At 43.6% G+C, this 20,739-nt stretch overlaps 1 protein-coding gene across 2 annotated transcripts in view; it reads right to left on the bottom strand.

Moving 5' to 3' along the window:
* Window positions 1–20,739, bottom strand: part of Vps13d (vacuolar protein sorting 13 homolog D) — a 244,841-nt gene that overhangs the window by 76,878 nt on the left and 147,224 nt on the right. For both annotated transcript variants that reach the window (XM_026397870.2, XM_077791173.1), the window contains 3 exons: window positions 13,649–13,798; window positions 12,520–12,616; window positions 9,714–9,862 (listed from right to left, as the gene is read on the bottom strand). In XM_026397870.2, coding sequence (XP_026253655.2) covers window positions 9,714–9,862; window positions 12,520–12,616; window positions 13,649–13,798 — 396 coding nt within the window. The remainder of the gene's footprint in view (window positions 1–9,713; window positions 9,863–12,519; window positions 12,617–13,648; window positions 13,799–20,739) is intronic.

Raw genomic sequence — 20,739 nt, 5'->3', positions numbered from 1 at the left:
GGATTCCATGAAAACTGCAAATCTCAACTTTCCAATAGAAGCCGAGGCTTTAAAGTTTGTGTGTGTACACTCATATATATTTGTAGTGCCGTGGACTGAACCCAAAGCCTGTGCCTGCTAGGCAACTGCTCTACCACTGAGCTGCACCCCCAGTTCAGATATTGATATCTATAAATAAGGATTTCCCCTGTACTAATATAGTAAAATATTGGGGGAAAAATATACCTTTATATGTATTGCTCAAATTCACATATATCACACAGAAATAAACACTGGTTGACTTCAAAGCATAAATTCCTTTTGATCTGTTGTGTATCTGAGTATTTGTTATATTTACTCTTGGTCCAAAGTACACCACAGGAGGAAACCAACTGCTATGTACAACTATAAGGCTATAATTTAAAAACTAAAATAAAAAAGGTACACCACACACACAGAATGATCAGTGATTTTTCTTGAAGTGAATGTCAGATGCAACCATTGCCCAGGTCAGAAAGGAGACTGTGGCCCCACTGTGGAAGCAAGCCCTTTCCTTTTACATTTCATTGTACAACTAAATCTCAATTTATTTAATCATTGCTGTTGATGAAAATTTGGGTCATTTCCAATCTTTGGCCATCAAGAGGGTTGCTGCCATGAACACTCTTAGGCCTGTCTTTCGGAGCACATCTTGTGCATTTTCTTGGATATACACCTGGGAGTGAAACGGGCCATAAGGAAGGCCTGTGTTCAGGCTCAGTGTGCACTGCAGAAGGGTTTCACAAAGGGACAGAACAAGTTTTTGCTCCCTCCAGCAGTCTACAAGAGTCCCTGTTACTCTACATCCTCATCAACACTTGACATTAATAGCTTTGTTCAAAAAACAGATGTCCTGCTGGGCACAGTGGTGCACGCTTACAATCCCAGCGAACGAGAGGCTGAGGCAGAAGGACAGCAAGTTTGAATTCAGTCTGGGCAACTTAGTGAGATCCTGTCTCAACACTTAAAAACATAAAAATAAAAAGGGCTGGGGATGCAGCTCCATGGTACAGTGCCCCTGGGCTCATTCCCTAAAACTGCAAAAAGAAAAAACAAAACAACAACAACAACAACGAAAAAACAGACAAACTTAATTTTAAAGGAACTTTATCCTATCAGACCTTTCCTTTACAGTAAGAACCAGTGCTCTGGTTCAGAAATCATCATCTAGCCCGAGGTCACAGAGACATTCTCATATGTTCCCTCTTGGAGTTTTGCTGTTTCACTCTTCATGCTTACATCTATAATCCACCTGGTCTTGATTTTGATGTATGGTGTGAGATAAAGCTGAATACTCGTTTTTTCAGATGCATATCGAATCAACTAATCTTTTTTTGGGGGGGATACTGGGGATTGAGCTCAGGAGCTCTCAACCACTGAGACACACCCCTGGCCCTATTTTGTATTTTATTTTAATGCAAGGTTTCGCTAAGTTGCTTAGCGCCTCTCTAAATTGCTGAGGCTGGCTTTGAACTTGCCATCCTCCTGCCTCAGCCTCCAGAGCCAACAGGATTACAGGCATGCACCACTGCGCACGGATAATTGACTAATTTTCATGGAAAACACCATCCTTTTCCCTTTGCAGTCTGCTCCAGACTTTGTCAGAAGTCAATTGGCTGTATTTATGTATCCTCCTCTAGATTCTTTTCTGTTTCATTTTGTTCTGCTTTCTACCAACACCACACTATCTGAAATAATGTAGTTTTCTAATAAGTTTTTTGAAATCATATAGTGGAAAAGACCTTCATTCTTTTTCTTTTGAGACTACCTTGGTTACTCTTTGCACTTTTCAATTGTATATAAATTTTTGCTCCCTCCAGCAGTCTACAAGATTCCCTGTTACCCTACAACAGAAAAAGTCTGTTGATTTGCTGCCATAAAAATGCTCAAATTTTCATTCAGACTGCATTGAACCTGTAGACCACCTGGAAGCTTCCAATGCAGTAACACGACGCAGCCCCCCATCTCTCTAGGTCTTCAATTCCACTCACCAACGTTTCCTCACTTTTTGCATGAAGCCCTTGGAGGTCTTTTGTTTGGTAAACTCTTAGGTACCTACGATGGACTCAAAATGGCCCCAAGTTCTTGGTGTCTTCTACAAGAGGGGGGCCTGCCTTTCTTCCACCTGAATCTTACAGGCCCTATCATTTGCTTCAGTCAGTACAGTGCACGGGAGGTAAAGTACCATCTGCATGCAGAGGCTTTCAGAGAATGTGGGACTTCCAGTCTGTCCTTTTTAATGACTCCCCCATGTGAAGAGGAGAGACCAGGAGGAAAGCAGCTCTGCTGAAAGCCAGCACCAACTGGCTGACGTGTGAGTGAGGTGGCCCTATAGCACTCAGGATCAGCCGGACTGCCAGGTGACTGCAGCCATGAGAACGAGCCCAGGCAGGGTAGCAGCAGAACCATCCACCCTTAGGTCTAAACTACTGACCCTCTGAATTATGAGCAACAACAATTAAAAGAAGGTTATTGTTTTAAACCACTAAGTTTTAGAGTGGTTTGCAAAATAGTAATTGGCCTCTCGTGTTTTCTTAATGTCTTTGGAAATGATATCCTTCAAATTTTCCTTTTCTCTATAATTGTTGCTGACTTATAGGAATACAGTTGATTTTTACATATTATTTCTAGTTATCCTACTAAACTGACTTAATTATTCTTTAACTCATTCCTATGTTCTTTTAAATTTTCTGGGTACATAACCATGTTCTCTACAAATAACAAAGTTTTCATTTTCCTTTCCAATTCTTATAACTTTTCTTTCTTTTTTTTTTTTTAAAAAAAAAAAAAAAATCTTATCTACCCCATTGCACTGCTAGGATCTGCCATGAACAGAGTTTGCCGTGGACCTCCTTCCCCATGTCAAGCCAAGCTTCTCCTGTGCGGCGTATGCTGTAGCCTTCCGTTCAGATTTCTTTCATGTTTATTTTAAAAGTACTGGTTTATAATTCTCCTTTATTGTTTAATTATTTAAACAATAAATTAGAGATTTCTGGTAAACTTCTTAGACACACTCACTGTTATTTTAGATTCTGTGGGTGAACATGCCAAAATTTGGGTCTGTGTCTAGTAACTGTTTTTTCCCTTGGCCCTAACTCACACCAGACGAGGTAATTTGTGATTGAATGTGACATTTTGTATGAAACTTACAGCGACTTTGGATGATGAGTCTTTCAAGTTCTGGCAGGCAGTTATCATACAAGGTGTAATGCCTTAATACAACCAGGGTTTAGTTTCCTGAAGGCTGAGGCTCAGTTTTCTAAGTCTCAGTTTTCTGGTCTATCTGAGGCACTGTAAGGCCTGGCTTCGTCCTTTCACTGTCTCCCTGAACACCACTGCCATTCCTTCAGTTTTCATCTTCCCAGGACAAAAAAAAAAAAAAAATCACTGAAAGGTCTGCTTTGTTCTATGCCCTCTTTGCTGTCACTTCTTGCTTGGCTTCTTTTAGACTGGGTCACTTAGAAATTGGCAAACGCCTCGAGAAATGAAGCGACTGGGAGCCCGGGGGTCTGCTTCCTCGATGTGCTTCTCTTTGAGGGCTGGTCCTTCAGCCTCCAGCTCTCTAGCAATGGCGCCCAGTGTTTGCTTTGCAGCCCCACAACACTGTTCCAAAGTTGCAGCTGAATTCTCTCTGGCAGTTGGGTTTCTGCATGGCCTCTTTGCCTTTTTCCCCAACCACTTACAAATCAGAAAAAGTCTCAAGAAAAAAACTAAAATAAAATTCAGGCTATGGGGCTGGTAGAGCTCAGTGGTAGAGCGCTTGCCTCGCACATGTGAGGCACTGGCTTTGATCCTCAGCACCACATAAAAATAAATATATTTTTTTAAAAATTCAGGCTGACCTCACTGAGCTTTCCTCCTCCCACAAATCCTGGATCCTCAAGTCCTGGCTGTCTTGGTAGCTTTACAATGGCCTTTAACAGACTTTTTGTTTCTTTCTAACAAATTACTTTCTTTTTTTTTTAAATACGTATTTTTTAGTTATAGGGTGAACACAATATTTTTATTTTATATTTACTGATGCTGAGGATCGAACCCAGTGCCTCACACATGCTAGGTGAGCGCTTTACCTCTGAGCTACAACCCCAGCCTCTAACAAATTACTTTCTAACTTTACTTGAAGTTCTCAGCTGGGTTGACTATAATCCAGTTAATTTCTGAATATGTAATTATTTTCTGATCACATTTAACATGATTGATATTTCCAGATGTTTAGAATACATGCTTTACTGAATGTGAATTTACTTTTCCATGCTAATAATATCAATCTCTAAGCCACTTGGAATTTATCCCTATAGAGTATCAAGAATTAATTTAGGGGCGCTGGGGATGTGGCTCAGCGGTAGCGCGCTCGCCTGGCATGCGTGCGGCCCGGGTTCGATCCTCAGCACCATATACCAATAAAGATGTTGTGTCTGCCGAGAACTAAAAAAAGTATAAATATTTAAAAAAAAAAAAAGAATTAATTTAATTTTATAATAATTTAATTTCCCCACTAAATTAAAAAGTCTATTGCATATTAAAATTTCTTTTTTTTTTTTAAGAGAGAGTGAGAGAGGAGAGAGAGTGAGAGAGAGAATTTTTTTTTTAATATTTATTTTTTAGTTCTCGGCGGACACAACATCTTTGTTGGTATGTGGTGCTGAGGATCGAACCCGGGCCGCACGCATGCCAGGCGAGCACGCTACCGCTTGAGCCACATCCCCAGCCCAGCATATTAAAATTTCATATACAATTTAATGAAATTTCTGTTGTTTCTTACTTATCTCTTTTAATATTTTTGCATATGTTTTCAAAAGCTGTCTTAAAGTCTTTTAGTACAACAAACAACACTGAAATCAAATCAAGGCTGGGGTTGTGGCTCAGTGGCACAGTACTCGCCTAGCATACGTGAGGCACTGGGTTCAATCCCCAGGACCACATAAAAAAACTAAAAAGAAAATCAAACAATGGAAGGAAAAATAGCTGAAATTGTCTAAAAAGGGAATACTTGTTTACGACTTAAAATTTACGTAGAAAATGGCAACAGGCTGAGAAATTTGACAACATAAAAATTAGATATCTTGTGATTAAACAAATACAGACAAAACACACAAAAGCAAAATATAAAGACAAATGAAACTGAAGAAAAAATACAATTTTCATCAAAGACAAAACTTTTATGAAGAGATCAATAAATGGACAAGTGATATCACCAGATACTTCACAGAGAAAAAACTGTCCCTTTATCATATGGGTTAGGAGGAGAAAGAGTAAAGGAAATCGGTGAAAGACGGAGACTCGACGAGCCGAGAGGAAGAGAACCGGGGCACAGATGTCAAGAACAGGAGGCGAGACACTGAGCGGCTGAGGAGCCAACAATGAGGACAGAAGAAAGCCCACGGGGTTTGGTTCCCTAAGAGATCACTAATAACCTCCTAATAAATAATTTCAGAATGAAACATTTTAGGAACTAAGAGTAGCCCCAAGTGGCCAGTTCAGCCCCCCATCTTTTGCAAAACTACAACTGAGGACAAGTGGACAACCTGGAGTCATGCAGCCAGAGTTGCTAGGTCTGGACTCACATGTGCCCCTTTCCACACGGTAGCCACCTCTTAGGGACAAGCAGGAAAGCCAGAAGGCTCTATTATTTCTCCTGAAAACTTTCTGCCATTCATGCAGCCACTCGGCCCTGCCTCACGGCAAGTGCTGATGACCTGAGAGGCCACACTATCCTCATGTCACCAGGGGAGAAATGAGGCCTCAGCAAGCTGAACTGCTCTGCTCAGAGCCCAGGTCGCGCGTGTGGGGAAAAGCAGCTCCGACGCCGGCTCTGGTGCTCTGCTTGGCAGCCCTCTGACACTGTCGCCCTCTCAGGAGGGGCGGTGTGGGTGAGCAGTGGCCCGAGGTAGGAGGCTGCTGTGTTTCCTTTTAACCCCAGCTTCATGGATGCAACCAAACACTGAGGAAGAACCATGCACGGTGGAAAGACCCTAAGAGCTCGATTGAGCGGCCAAAGCTCTCAGGACAGACAACATCTCCTCCCTGGATGACTGAGGTGCTTCATCGGAACCAGGAAAAACACCCTTATCTAGTGGCCTGCTGCTCGGCCTCAGGCCTCCCCATTTTTGGAAGGCTGAGAAGCAGCCTATTGGTGTGAATTATTCTGCCACCTTCAGGTTGATCTGGTCAAAGTAGGAGAGAAGAAAGGGGAATAAACAGTCAAACAGAGCTCTTTCTGGTAGTAAACAAAAGACTCATCAAATGCAGTCGTACACAACGCTGATGCTTACTCAATCAAGTAGCAGTTTCCTGTTGTAAAATGGATTCTGGAGGAAGCAAGCCTGTGCACATAAGTTCCTAATAAAAAGAAGAAACTGCCTCCCTACCTCCCCAGACAAAAACTGCTAAGGCTTCCAGAAACATTTCAGTCAAAAGAAGAAATACCTGTCCACAAGGTCTCAGATCACAAGCTATCCTTGGGCCAGGTCCTTTCTTTTCTCAGTTTATCCTGCACTAAACAAAACTGTCTGGAATTCATTCTTTAAAGGTTTATTTATGGTACAGAGAAACTGTTTATGTGGAGCAGGGTATTTGCCTATTTCCCTCTTGGGACCATGTTTAAAACTACAGGGATATTTCCCTCTCTGGCACTTTCTGAAATACAATTAACAATACTGGATCTTTTTACCCTTTAACAAATCTGGTTTTTATTTAGGGAGGGGAGGAAAAAAGTAAAGGGTCTGAAGTTTCCCAACAAATTATTTCAAGCCTTTGAGAAGACAGTTCTAGGCTTTTTAAATAGTGTCTTTGTTTGAAATTCCCCCTGACCCCCACCCTCTTGCTCTGACCATTAAAATGTGGGTTTCCTTCCAAACTAGATTGCTCAATTAAAGACCTTCTTCTGTAATACTCGAATGCTCTAAATGGGAAAGGGACTTCTGTGGCCACCTTGTGAAACATTTTAAAGGCTCCTGACCTCTTTTGATCTTTAAAGAAACCAAAAACACACATATAAGCTACCTGGCATTTTTTGGTACTACTATGCCACTCTCTAACATGCAACTGGGGAGAGTAATGGAGCTCCGGGCTGGGGGAGCGCACGGTGCTTTTGTCTCTGCGTTTGTGAAATGGAACTCCCACCTCCCCCTCCTCATCACAGAGTTTCTGAATCCAATTGAGATAGCAGATGTGAAACTGCTTCCAGTCCCTCTGAACAGACACTCTATCCGCAACAATGTACCCTCAGTGTAAACCTGAAGAGATTCCCCTCAGGGACTTCTGACAGCCTCGCTTCTGGCCGGGAGTCGGGGGAATTGAGATAATTATTCCTTCAACACCAAAGACATGGTTACCTTTTAGTCAGCCTCTTGTGATTCCTGCTCAGGAGAGGACTCCATTTCCTGAGTATGTACTTTTAGTGATTATATATTCATCAAAGAGTACACTGCCCTTTCTAAGAGCTACTAATGAAAGGCTATTACTCTGTTAGGAAACTCTGCACAAATGACATTATGAGTCCCAGACTCCATGAGAAGAACTCAAGACACAGTCAGACGGTGACTTCCACAAGCCGTGAGTTCAAGGCTGAAGTCCCCGCTCCAAGTGCCCTGGTGGAAACGTTCTCTTACCGCACTCTGCAGGTCCTTACCCTCTCAAATGGCTGTGCCATTTAATTTGTTTAACAATGATTTGAAAATGTATTTTGAAAATGTTCCTGCAACAGGGTGCCAGGGCAACGTTCAACCTGCAGGGTTTCCAGCTCATGTAAGCCAGGGCAGGCAGCATCAGTACCGCGCAGCTGGGGGCTGGAGCTATTTGCTGTAGAAAATCCTACTGCTTTTGTCAACCTGGGGCAGGTTAGAAATAACAGTTAGGTGTCTATGTTTCTTAGTAGGAGTATTTTAAAAACAAGAAGTCCTTGACTTGCAGGAAATGCTTAACACTGGTTTGTTGGGCAAGTGCCAAGTATTCTGGGAGAATACACTTTATCAAACAACCCATTCCGAAGGTCACGCAAGTCAAGTGGATACTTGTGGATATTAGCAAGACAGTGGTTTTCCCATGGGTTTCCCCTCACTCCCAGGCTAATTATAAGTACCTTTGGTCTCCTGGGAAACATGAAATTAAAGCAAACTCAGCCTCCAGGCAATAAGAACAGCAGGGCACCCTGCACTGGTCCCAGGAAGAGTCTCTCTGCTCTTGTGCAGCACTCCCGTGTACCACCTCAGTGAACAGCCACCGTTGCCCTATCCTCATCCAAACACATGCTGATGTGGACCAGACTACTGTCTCACCACCTACAGGCCTACTGTAGAAGTTTTAAGTAGACAGACTGCAGGCCACACAAGGCCCACACATGTGTTTTGTCAGGCCCACAAGGTTTAAGAAAAAATAAACCTGAATTGGTTGCCAACGTTTAAAACCAGGAGATTCCACATAAAAATCCAGATTTCTAGCTTCTCTTTAAAAATATGAAGATCTGGCAACTCTGGGTTCACGTTCCCCTGTGACAACAACTGGCGGAGCTGAGCAAAGGCTTCCCTCTCATAAGGCACGTGCCCTCACACCCCAGCTCTGTGGCACTGCCACCTGAGCACAGCCAGCACAGCCATGCAGCACCTGGATCCATGACTCCAAATGAATTTTACTTTGCTCGGCCCTCCACCTGTCCCTGTTCAGAGAGAGATGGGCCTGCTGCAGCATCGGAGGAGGCAACACGAGGCGGTGGTGTTTCAGCTGGTGTTCAGTGGGACGAGGGAGGTCTTGACAATAGGCCCAGGGCGTGCAAGCTGCAGGGAGGCAGGCCAAGCTGCCAGCTCAGGGGAGACTGCCTGACGTTCACCTGATTCCATTCCTACTCCTACCACTGCCTCGCTTGCAGCTTGAACTTCCATTTCCCTATCAAGCAGGGACACCATTGAGGACTCACAGGCCTAAAATTCTCTGATTCCTGATGTTCTAGGGAGCAGCACAGTATAGTGAAGGAAAAAAATTAAGACCAGTCAGATAGGCTGGGCTTTGAATCCTAGCTCCCTCCCTACTTAAAGTGTATTTCATTGCTGAAAATGAAGTTGGTGCTCAGGCTGTATCTGTCAAATACACATCAAGATGGTTGGCAGGAGCCTCTCATCTTGATGTAGTCAGTGGTGGGGCGTGGACACATCCCAGTGAGAACACAGCTGAGTCCTCCTCAAAGCGGGCAGACATTCCTAGTGACAAACCCCCAAGAAGAGGCGGATTACTAAGAGGAGGGTGGTCAGGTCCTGGACACAGAAAGAAGATATTGTCTTGTCTTGGGTTTTGTTCTTCTCAAGTCTGGGGGCACCTCTAGGAGGGGAGCTTCTCCATCTCTGCAGTAAGTCAGGAGCTGCACAGAGAGCAGAGGGCTTTCACACCACCCTGTGTTTGTTCTCTCCAGTTATTCCTTGATCTTTAGCAAAGTCACATTCAGACATTAAACCAGAAAACAGACATGGGTATGAGTCAATAAATGATCTATAAAAAGAAAACCCACAGGGCTGGGGGCTGGGGCTCAGCAGTAGCACACTTGCCTGGCATGTGTGAGGCACTGGGTTCAATTCTCAGCACCACATATAAATAAGTAAAATAAAGGTCTATCAACAACTACAAAAAGAAAAAAAGAAACAGCATAACAGCCAACACGTTCGTCTACCCCGAAGGAAGTGTTGAGACAGTACCCCAAGCTGGCTCACCTTAAGGTCCAGTGGCAGTTTGTTGGAAGTGAACACACTCAGCTTGATCTGGGGGATGCTGATCTTGAGGTTTTCAAAGTAGTATCGCGTTGGCGTTCCCCCCTGCTCGGCCGTCTTTTCATGGAGGTTTTCATCATACTTTTCCACCTCTGGTTTAAAGGCAGAATTTAAAAACCAATCTCTTTAGTCTCATGGTTCAAATACTTGTATGGTATTGAAAAAATTCATCCCAAAATGTAAACCATCTCTTAGTTTATGCAGAATGCAGTATCTTGATGGCATTTCTTTGTAAAAGCAGATCTGATTCATGTTATTTATCAAAAAAGTAGGTGATCTCAATCTTCTAACCTGTGACTTTGCCATCTGGCAGATACCGTCTTTGGAAAAATAATCCAGGTGGGAAAATCAAAAGTCACAGGTGTGTTTGCTGGGCACAGGCTTTCTACAACTACTGTTGGTATTAACCGTCATTAAGATTATCTGAATTTATTTCAAAATGTGATATGTAATAAGAATTTGGTGTACAGTACCACTGAATCAAAATGAATAATATCACCAATTAAATAATGAACCTGAATGAAACATTGAGCCTGAAAAATAACAGGGCTGAGGCCATAAACAACTAGCGTCACTGTAAACAGAACCCTCCCCCAGTGGTGGACGCTCCCTTAAACAGGATAAGGCAGGCTTTTTAATTTACTACCCCATGAAGTAAAAACTGATAGAGGCTGAACACAGCAATGAGCTGTCTGCCCGAGGCCACCCCCACATCCACTGAGGCAGCCTGTTTCCCCTTGGCTTCGGGCACCTTTAAAAGAAAACCAGGGAGACTACACCAATCTACGGAGCAAGCAAATTTACAGCATGGCCTATTATTAGTTCTATGTACAGATAAGCAGTACTGTATGTAACAGGTCCTGCCAACCTGCGCTGGGGGACACAGTTGCATTGGAAGGCCCGGAGGTGCTCCAGTGAAGGCAGAGAGGACTCTTTACAAAAGTCTACGCCTATTATTCAATATTTGCCGAGAAACTTACTACAGCAGTCAGGCAAGGTGGTGCACGCCTGTGATCCCAGCAACTTAGGAGGCTGAGGCAGAAGTGTCACAAGTTCAAGGCCAGCCTCAGCAACTTAGTGAGACCTTGTCTCAAAATAATTTTTTTTTAAATGACCGAGTGCCTTTTATTTTGTAGCAAAGTCATAAATTTTGAGAAGGTAAACATTGAAGCTTTTCAACTAGATATTGATCTACATGGTGTAACTCTAAACAAATGTTTGTTGTTTTTGTTATTATTAACACAGCAAAACCTAATTTCAGTCCTTTACTCTCTACTATGAATATTCATCAAAGTGCCACAATTATAACACAAATATCAAAATAAAAAATTTTAATAAAAGGGCTGGCTGTGTAGCTCAGTGATACACCGGCGTTCAATCCACGGTACAGAAAGAAAGGAACAAAGAAGGAAAGAGAAAAGCGGGGGGCAGATGAAGAAAGGAAGAAACTCATTATGGCAACTTTTAAGAAAAGCACGACCAGGCTGGGGCTGTAGCTCAATGGTAGAGCACTTGCCTCGCAGGTGTGAGACCTGGGTTCAATCCTCAACACCACATAAAATGAATGAATGAATGGATAAAGATATTGTATCCATCTACAACTGAAAAAAAAAAAAAAAAGAAAGTAAAGCATGAACAGTCAAATTTAAAGTAAAACTTCTCAAGAAGGTATCAAAACAGAATGGATACCTGACCAGCAGGCTTTCAAGGGGCTGTTGAATATAAGTAAACACTGGAGCCCCAACTCAAGGTAGAAAACACAGCATTGAAAAGTCCTGACTGTTCTTACTCTTGAAACCTTTTTCCTTTTTGTGATGTGGAGGACTGAACCCCGGGCCTCAAACATACTAAGTATACCCTCTACCATCGAGCTATATCCCCAGCCAATCCCAAATACTCTTCAAGCTTGATTCTAAATCCAGGATAAAAAGAACAAAATATATTCCCCTTGCATCGTGTACATGTAGGTACACACTTCCAGATACATTTCCCCTCAAGTCAACAGGGGCAGACACACAGTCTTTTTCTTATCATTTCTTCAGGCTCAATGTTTAATTTAGGTTTCAAAAGGCTGAGCATTACTGGCATCTTTCTAAGCTGTATATACAGCCCTGAAGTATCCACCTACAAGCAGGAGAAGACTGGAATGTGAAACCTAGCATAGAGAGACAACAGCTAAATTATTCTGCACTATTGCTGGGAATTTGTTTTTCAAGTTTATCTTACTCCCTTCTCCAAAGAAGAGAGTAAAGTAACTAGAAACCTTTATAATTACAGTAAGACACATGGGTATGGATGTCAAAAGTCAATGAATTAAGACCAGCCAATTTTTTTTCCCTCAACTAAGCCCAAGGAATTGCCGAAGGGATTTTGGATTCTTGGACCTGAGTCTGCTCAATGAGCAAACGTTAGGAGACACAGTAGTTTGCTAAATAACATCGTTTCTGTTATCCTAGGGCAGAGAAACAAAAAATACCAAGCATAGAGGAACAGTGTGCTGCTGCCCAGTGGCTTACCAAGGATATCCCAGGACACCAAGACCCTCTAGCAGCTGTCTAGTTCATGGACGTAACCCAGATAACCAGCAATGAAAGGGAACAGTTGAGACACAAACACCTGCTTGCTAGTTCAGGCTATAAAGTAGAAAATAGCTTGGCGGGCACCCAGGAGCCACCTATTTTCACAAACAGACTAAAACATGCCCTCTGTGGGCCAATGACAGATAGAAGTACAGGCTATTTTACTTTACCTGACTCTGCCTGGTCGTAGCCAAAGAAACTGAGCAGCTTAAGGAGCAGTTTTTCCTCAATCTGTACTGTGAACCTCTGGGCTGTGACCATCAGGTGCTGGAAAGAAAGAAATTCGGGTTTTCAGGGTGAACACCTGGGGAACTTGTACTTGTTCAGTTAAGAAGGCCTCAGGAAGCCAGGCATGGTGGTACCTGCTGTCTCCTAGCCATAGGGGAGGCTGAGGCAAGAAGATTGGCGGAGCCCAGGCCTGGGCAATATAGTGAGATGGGGTCTCATTTAAAAAAAAGAAAGAAAGAAAGAAAGGCCCAATGACATGACATGGTTTCCTTACCCATGTGATTTAATAAGTGCCAAATTATTTCTGGCTTATCTTTCTCTACCTTGTAACAGTTAATCAAAAACCCCAGAAGATGTTCAGTGGATAATTAATCGCCATCCTGTTGCTTGGCTCCCAGGGCATCTGGCCTTGTGAATCAGATTACAGCTCCAGATGCCCTGTGCCATGAGAACCTTGTGGTCGTCTGTTCAGACGGATGGTAGCTTGCACAAGGAACTGCACAAGTAGCTTGTGGCTGAGGGCTCCAGGCAGGCTTGGTCCCATAGACACTGGTGACAAACGGACAGGAAGATGGGAAGCAACAACATCTTGCTCAACTCCCACTTTTCCAGTTTGTTGCTATAGCAGCTGGCTGATATTTGGGGACTGCTCCAAGAGACAGTTTATCACTGTTGAACAGTCTTGTCTGCTTTTAGGACACAGTCTGGTAGCTTAGATACAGGACATGTGTCCCAAGGTCAGACCCCTTGGAGCTCCTTTCCAGTATCTCTGTATTACTCTCTTTTTGATACCACATCTGACTAATCTAGAAGATTCTACACATTCCTACAGAGATTTCGGTCTGATGAAAGAAGATGCTGGGCCCTGTGGATCCAACCTTCAAACTGTCACCTGCAAGGTCACTGAACACAACTGAGAACATAAAGTGCCAAGAAAAGGAGTTCCTGCATATGCCTGTCCCCAGCCCGTCAGAACGGCTTCCACATGTAGCCTGCACTGCTGCTCTGAAACGCGGCTGAGAGACAGCAGATCCCTTCCCACATGGTACCACCCCAGCTCCCATAGCCTACCTTGTAGATGTTGGTCAGTGCGCTCTTACTGGGGGACTTCACTGAGTTGACCTGCACTGCAGGGCCTGTCTCGATGACCTCGTTCTCGTTGCTCAGGGGAGTCACGTAGAGCATGAAGGGCTGAGTGGTGCCAATGAGCTGATTGTCCACCTGCGACATGAAAAAGCAGCAAAACAGAAACAGAGCACATGCTCAGTTTTCGTTTGCACCTTTGAGTGGTACCTCCTACTAGGCAGGTCCCTCAGCAAGTCACGAGCTGGCTGGTCCACACCTTAACAGCAGATGGAAAGGCGCAGGTGTGGCCAAGGCCAGTCAGAACACTTGAGTGCAGTGGTAACGGAAACCGGGGCCAGGCCTGACTGGTGAGTGCTTCACTCATAGAAGGGACTTGAAGTTTTCTCACATGAGAGAATTTGTGTGTTGATTAGCTCAGTGGGCCATTCCAGAACAAATGCATATTTAAACATTATGTTGCAAATAATATATACAGTTCTTATTTGACAACTTGAAAAATTAATTACAGAAATGAAAATAAAAACTCAAAAAACATACTAGGCACCAAGCACCTTGCCAGCCATCTCACATACACGGTCCTATCAAAGGCCGTCACAGCTACTCCATAAGGGCTCTGTCCCAGTCCTTACCAAAACCTCAAGCACACCCACCTCATTTCAAAGAAGACTCGGAAGACAGAGGCCCTAGCTTAAGTTGGTCAATGACAGAATGAGAACTCGAGGCCAGGTCTGTCCACACCCCCAAGGCCAAAGCTCTCAACCACTATGCTGTCAATGCTTCTCACACCTAAATCCTTGAAGGCAATTGAAATTAGAAAGACAAGAGCTCAAGTGGCTACCAAAAGAGTACAATTCCCTCTAACGTCACAGTCCTTCTGAAGAATGCAGCACCGAGTAGCAAATAGCACTAGCACCACGACGGGGACCACGGCTGCACCAGGACATTCACACACCCAGGAAGCTCACCGAGAAGCAGCCACCTCTGCTTTCTGTTTCAAACTGAAGATCTTGGGGCCAGTAAAGCAAAAACCATCTGCTGGATTCCCATAAAAGACAATCAAAAAGCAGGATGTGGTGGCACACACCTGTAATCCCAGCAGCTCAGGAGGCTGAGGCAAGAGGATCAAAAGTTTAAAGCCAGCCTCAGTAACTTAGAGAGGCCCTAAGCACTCGGTGATATCTCAAAAAGACATGGGGGGGGGTGCGGAGAGACCATCATGAGGTACTTTCTGCCCACTAACTACCATGTGCCTTCTGCTACACGAAAGCTGGAAGCTGGTATTCCTCTCTTGTTACAAACAGGTAAAGAGAGGCTCAGAGAAGCTTCACGAGTAAAATTACCTGACACTCACACACAGCTGGTAAGTGGAAGAGCCAGTATTAAAATGCAGAATTTCTGGCACCAAACTCTTTGCCCTGCCAGGACTTCCCACAGGTTCCCATCCCGCAGTGCTGGGGCCTGGGCTGACGTCCCCTCCCCTGGGATAAAGGCCAGAGGCGCGGGGCACCTGCGACCATCTCCACTCTTGCCCCCGACAGTGCTCTCTGCTCAGTAGCCGCGGTGATTTGCTTTTAAAGCATAAATCAAGTCAAATTCCTTCTTCTCCACCCTTCAGTGGCTTTGCTTAGTGTTAGAATAAACCCAAACTCGTCCCCATAGCCTCCAGGCCCCAGGGTTCGGGTGCTACCTCTCTGCCCCTCCCCGGTCCCTGCGTCCCACTCTGTTTTTCCCCAACGTGGCTGAGCCCCCTCAGTCTGTGTCCTTCTCCGTGGTGGATCTTTCTCTTGGTCCAGGTTCCAGCCAGCTCGCCCGTCCTCAGGAAGACCCCCAGGCCACTTCATCCCGCAGCTCACCCCTTCACTCCTCTCAGCAGTTGTCATGGGATGTCACTGTTTACTGCTTACATACTGGTTGACTTCCTCCCTGCCTGTGAGCTCCAGGAGGGCACAGGCTGCGTATCTTTAGTCATAGCTGTGTCTCAGAGCCTCACACGGTGCCTGGCGCACAGCTGACGCTCAGGAAGAACTTCCTGAATGTAGGAGCCATGATCTATCTCATCCATATTAAAGTGACAATAGTGAACTCACCTATGCTGCCCTCTCCTTTGTCCTTTCCCTAAATACAGGGATTGGGGAAAGGACATGCAGGTTGAGTATCCCTAATCTGAAAACCTAAAGTCCAAAATACTCCAAAATCCAAAACTTTTTAAGTGCTAAGATGACATTACAAGTGGAGCACTTCACACCATGAAATGCTGTTTCATGCATAAAAATACCACATAAAATTACCCTAAGGCTACATGTAGAAGGTATATACAAAACATAAATGAATTTCATGATTAGAATTGGGTCCCACCCCCAAGAAATGCCATGATGTATATGTAGATATTCCAAAATCCAAAACACATCTGCTTCCAAGCACTTTGGATAAAGAATCCTTAACCTGTACAAAGCATGCTGAGAATTACTAATTCTAGTTCTGCAAATTAAATTCAGTGCACCCACAGAACAGAACATATATTTTCTATTAGAAAAATTTCTTTTTCACAGCCCTATCACCATAGTAGGCCCTCAAATCTCCTTAATTCCTATGATTTCCAGCACACATCAGAACAAGAGGTATTATAATTAAAATTGCATGTGAGAATGTGAGTGTGTGTGAGTGGAAGTATGAGTGTGAGTGTGTGTGTTGTGTTACCTGGGATTGAGCCTAGGGCCTTGTCCATGCCAGATAATTGCTCTACCACTGAGCTACATACTTGGTCTTTTAAAAAAATTACTTTGAGACCGGGTCTTTCTCAAATGTAATCCTCCTGTCTCAACCTCCTGAACAGCTAGAATTAGTGGCATGTCTCACTGTGCCCAGCTTAAATTTTTTTTTTTTTTAATAAAAATATAGGGGGCTGGGGATGTGGCTCAAGGGGTAGCGCGCTCGCCTGGCATGCGTGCGGCCCGGGTTCGATCCTCAGCACCACATACCAACAAAGATGTTGTGTCCGCCGAGAACTAAAAAATAAATATTAAAAATTCTCTTTCTCTCTCTCTCTCACTCTCTCCCCTCTTTCACTCTCTCTTTAAAAAAAATAAAATAAAATAAAAATATAGGGGCTGGGGTTTGTAGCTCAGTGGTAGAGCACTCACCTCGCACATGCGAGAACCGGGGTTCAATCCCCAGTACCACTTAAAAATAAATAAGTGAAATAAAGTTACTGTGTCCAACTACAACTAAAAAATAAATGTTTAAAAAGAATAAAAATATAAAGTTAAACTATAAATAACTAGCAAAAGGATCTTCTCCGTAAAGTCAAAAAAGAAGAACAACAAAAAAGAGCTACAAGTAATAACCTTCTATCTATCTTCAAACAATAGGATATGATTAGCTTGAATCATGTGCGATTTATGATATATGGCAAAAGATCTTCTGAGAAGAGGTTTGGGCATGTGTGTTCAGGGAGCAGAAGCTGCCTGGGCCCAGGGACAGCTGCACACACCCAGTAGGAATGCTGGCCAGCTGTGTGGGAAGCCTGCAGCTGGGGCCGTGGGTCCTTCTCATGGAGATGTTTACCAGAACCAGTTTCCTGAACGTAGTTCACCTTTGGTGGAGGCTGGAAGGGAGCGTTCCAACTACGATGTTACAAAGAAATACAGGAATTGTTCTGACAGCATGGCAATAGAACTCTCGCCCAAATTATCAAAATCTACTTTTTACAGAACTCTGAAAATTAATCCAAAGTTTGCCAACAATCAAGGGGGCATTTATTGAGGTAAGAACAGAAAGTTCTAAGACATTCATTACCGCCTCCCAAGTCCACGGAAGCCCTGAAAGGCAACAGCTGGGCAGTCACCAACAGGATGGCAGCGAGCAGTCACTGGAGGCCCCAGAGCAGACTCAACAGCCCCCAACGCCTCACTCAGAATAATGTCACTATTTGGCTTGCCTGGTGTATCTCCTGTCTCTGTCTCTCTGGATATTGGTAATCTGCATTCCAACCCTCCATCCTTGGTACTGGGGACTGAACCTAGGGGCTCTCTATCACTGAACTACATCCTTGGTCTTTTTTTTTTTTTATACAGGGCCTTGCTAAGTTGCTGAGGGTCTCCCTAAATTGCCAAGGCTGGCCTTGAACTTGTAATCCTCCTGCCTCAGCCTCTCAAGTCGTTGAGATTATAGGTGTACGCTACGACACCTGCCAATAATTTGCTTCTTTTTTCTCCTTATTAGACTGGTTTGGTAGCAGCTTACTAATTTTATTGATCTTAAAGATTTTCTATACTGTGATTGCCAATATAGGCCAGTTCACTGACACTGATTTCTGTTATGATCTTTATTGTTTCTTTCTTTCTTTCTTTTTTTTTTTCAGATTCTTAAATGACAACTGAGCCCTGTTGTTCGGAGAGCCTCCTGGGTTTCCACCAGTGCTCCAGCCTCACTCACTAAAACCAGGCAGAGGGGCTACGAAGATTCAATTCAAAGTACCTTCCAACTTCTGTTTTGATCTCTTGTTTCATTTATGGGTTACTGAGAAGTATATCAGTTTCTAAATATTTGGGGGAGTCTTCTGACTCTTCACAATCTTCTTTCTGTTAATTCTACTCTAATTTCCACTGTGGTCAGAGAATATACCGTCCATGACTTGAGTCTTTGTTTTTTAAATATTTATTTTTTAGTTGTAGTTGCACATAATATCTTTATTTTATATGTGGTGCTGAGGATCGAACCAAGGGCCTCACATATGCTAGGCAAGTGTTCTACCACTGAGCCACAACCCCAGCCCCATGACTTGAATCTTGAGAACAGTTTTATGGTCCAGAATGAGGCCAGTTTGCTCTAGTTAGCTGGTGATTTTCTGATTATTCTATCAGTTATTCAGAAAGTGGTATTAAAATCTTTGTAACTGTTTGTCTAATTCTTTAGTTTTTGCTTCATGCATTTTGAAGCTGTGAGTAGGTGTATCAATGCTCAAATTTGTTGTATCCTCTTGATTAACTCTTTTATCATTTAGAAATTGCCTTCTCTATCCTTGGTAAAATTCTTTGCTCTGAAATCTAACCTGATATTAGTTCAGCCACTCTCACTTCCTTATGACTGGAGTAATTTAAGCCAGGGAAACCATCTCCATCCTTTTCCCTTTTAAGCTATTTGTGTCTGTACAGTTAATGGGTTTCTTGTAGACACCACGTAAGTGGGCCTTGCTTCTTCAATCACTCTGATCCTCTCTGCCTTCTGTGTGGGTGTTGATCACACCTAAATCTAACTGGCCCTGTGAGGTCTGCGCCTGTCACCTTGTTTCCTATTCCTCCCATCTGTTTTTTCCCCTGTTTTCTGACTTCTCTTGTATTATTTTTTATTATCCCATTTAATTTCCTTTGTTGGATGATTATTTGTAACTCTTTGTTTTATGATTTTAGTGGTTACCTTGGGCTTTAAAAAATTGATCTTTAATGTATCAGTCAATAGTCTAGCGATATCGTACCACCTCATGTACAAAAAGATTTTAATAATATTCTAACACTTCTCCCCTTCAGCCTTCACGCTATTGTCTTTATACATTTTACATAGTACAGACTCCAAAAAGTGTACACAATCATCTTTAAGAGAGTTAAATAAGAACCCCCCTTTTCCCACGCAGCTCTCATCCCAGGGGTCCTTTACCGGTGCAGACTCGCATCTCCACCTGGTGCCACTTTCTAGTTGCCTAAACGATGGCCTTCATGTTTTGAGAGGGAGCAGGTCTGCTGATAATGAATTCTTTCAGCCTTTCTTTGTCTAAAAACATCTTCACTTCACCCTTGTTTGTGAGAGACATCTCTGCTGGGCATATAATTCTAGAATGACAGGTTTGTTCCCCGTTTTTAGGACTTTCAGGATGCTGCTTACTGGCCCCAGCTGCTCCTCTCAGGCCTTCCTCTCATGACTTGAAGGCTTGACTGCTGATTTCCACTGCTCCCAGCAAGAAGTCTGCTGTCATCCTGATCTTTGCTCCTCTGTACCTAGCACGCCTTCTTCCCTCTAGCTGCCTCCTCATAAGTGTTGAGTGACTTGGTTATGAGGTGCCCGGGTGTTCAATTATGTCCCTTAGTAGTGGCAGGAGACTGGCTTAAGGATCTCTGACATAAACTCAAATCCAAGGACTCCCTTAACTCTTCTATAAAATGGTGTTGAGTTTGCATATAACCCCACACAGCCTCCCAATAAACTTCAGATCACCTCCAGATTACTTACAATACCTCATCTAATATAAACGCTATGCAAATAGTTGCTATAGGGTGTTGTTTAGGGAATAATGACAGGGAAAGTCTGTACTAGTTCAGTAAAGACCAATTTTTTTCCAAATATTCTGGATCCTAGCCTGTTTGAATTCTCTTATATGGAACCCCCAGACGTGGCTGTGGTCTCCTTCATAGTTATGCATTTCATTTTAATTTCTAGAAGACTGAACATTTTTTATTTTCCAGGTCCTACTTAACTCTTTGAACACAGAACACCAGTTACATTAACTGGTTTTCTGGAAACTCTGTGTGTTAGCTCTGGGTCAGTTCTAAGGGATCATTTTCTCATTTCCTAGGGTGCTTTCCTGCTCCTTTACACATCTAGTAATTTTTGAAAGATCATCAGACTATAACCTGTACCTTGCTGGGGGCGGGGGTGGGGTGGTATTTTTGTGTTCCAATAAATCTTCTTGAGCTTTGTTCAGTGATACAATTAACTTTCTCGGGGAAACTGGTTGACCCTTTCAGAGCTCCCTTTCACTGCCTGCCAGACAGGCCCAGAGCAGTGTTCCGCCTAGGGCTGCCTCACACTCTTCCAACAGCCCATGAGTTCTTGGTTTCTCCAGTCTGGCCTGTGGGAGCAAGCCCCTGTGTGGGGAGCAGACACTGTCTCCTCTGGTCCTTCTCAGTGAGGAGTTTCCTCACACCGCTCAGTAGGCTGCTCATCGGGGCCTGCATCATCTCAGGGTTTCTTCCTGTGCAACTCGCTCCTCCACAAACACTGTCCTATAAGCTCAGCAGCTCTGATGCCTCTGGCCCCTCAGTTCTGTTTCTCCGACCCCTCCACGCTGCTGGGCTCTGTCGCAG

Source organism: Urocitellus parryii, chromosome 11 (assembly GCF_045843805.1).
Source record: "Urocitellus parryii isolate mUroPar1 chromosome 11, mUroPar1.hap1, whole genome shotgun sequence".
NCBI classification, from domain to species: domain Eukaryota; kingdom Metazoa; phylum Chordata; class Mammalia; order Rodentia; family Sciuridae; genus Urocitellus; species Urocitellus parryii.
Note: the sequence above shows the minus strand (reverse complement) of the source record. Positions and strands in the feature narration are given on the sequence as shown.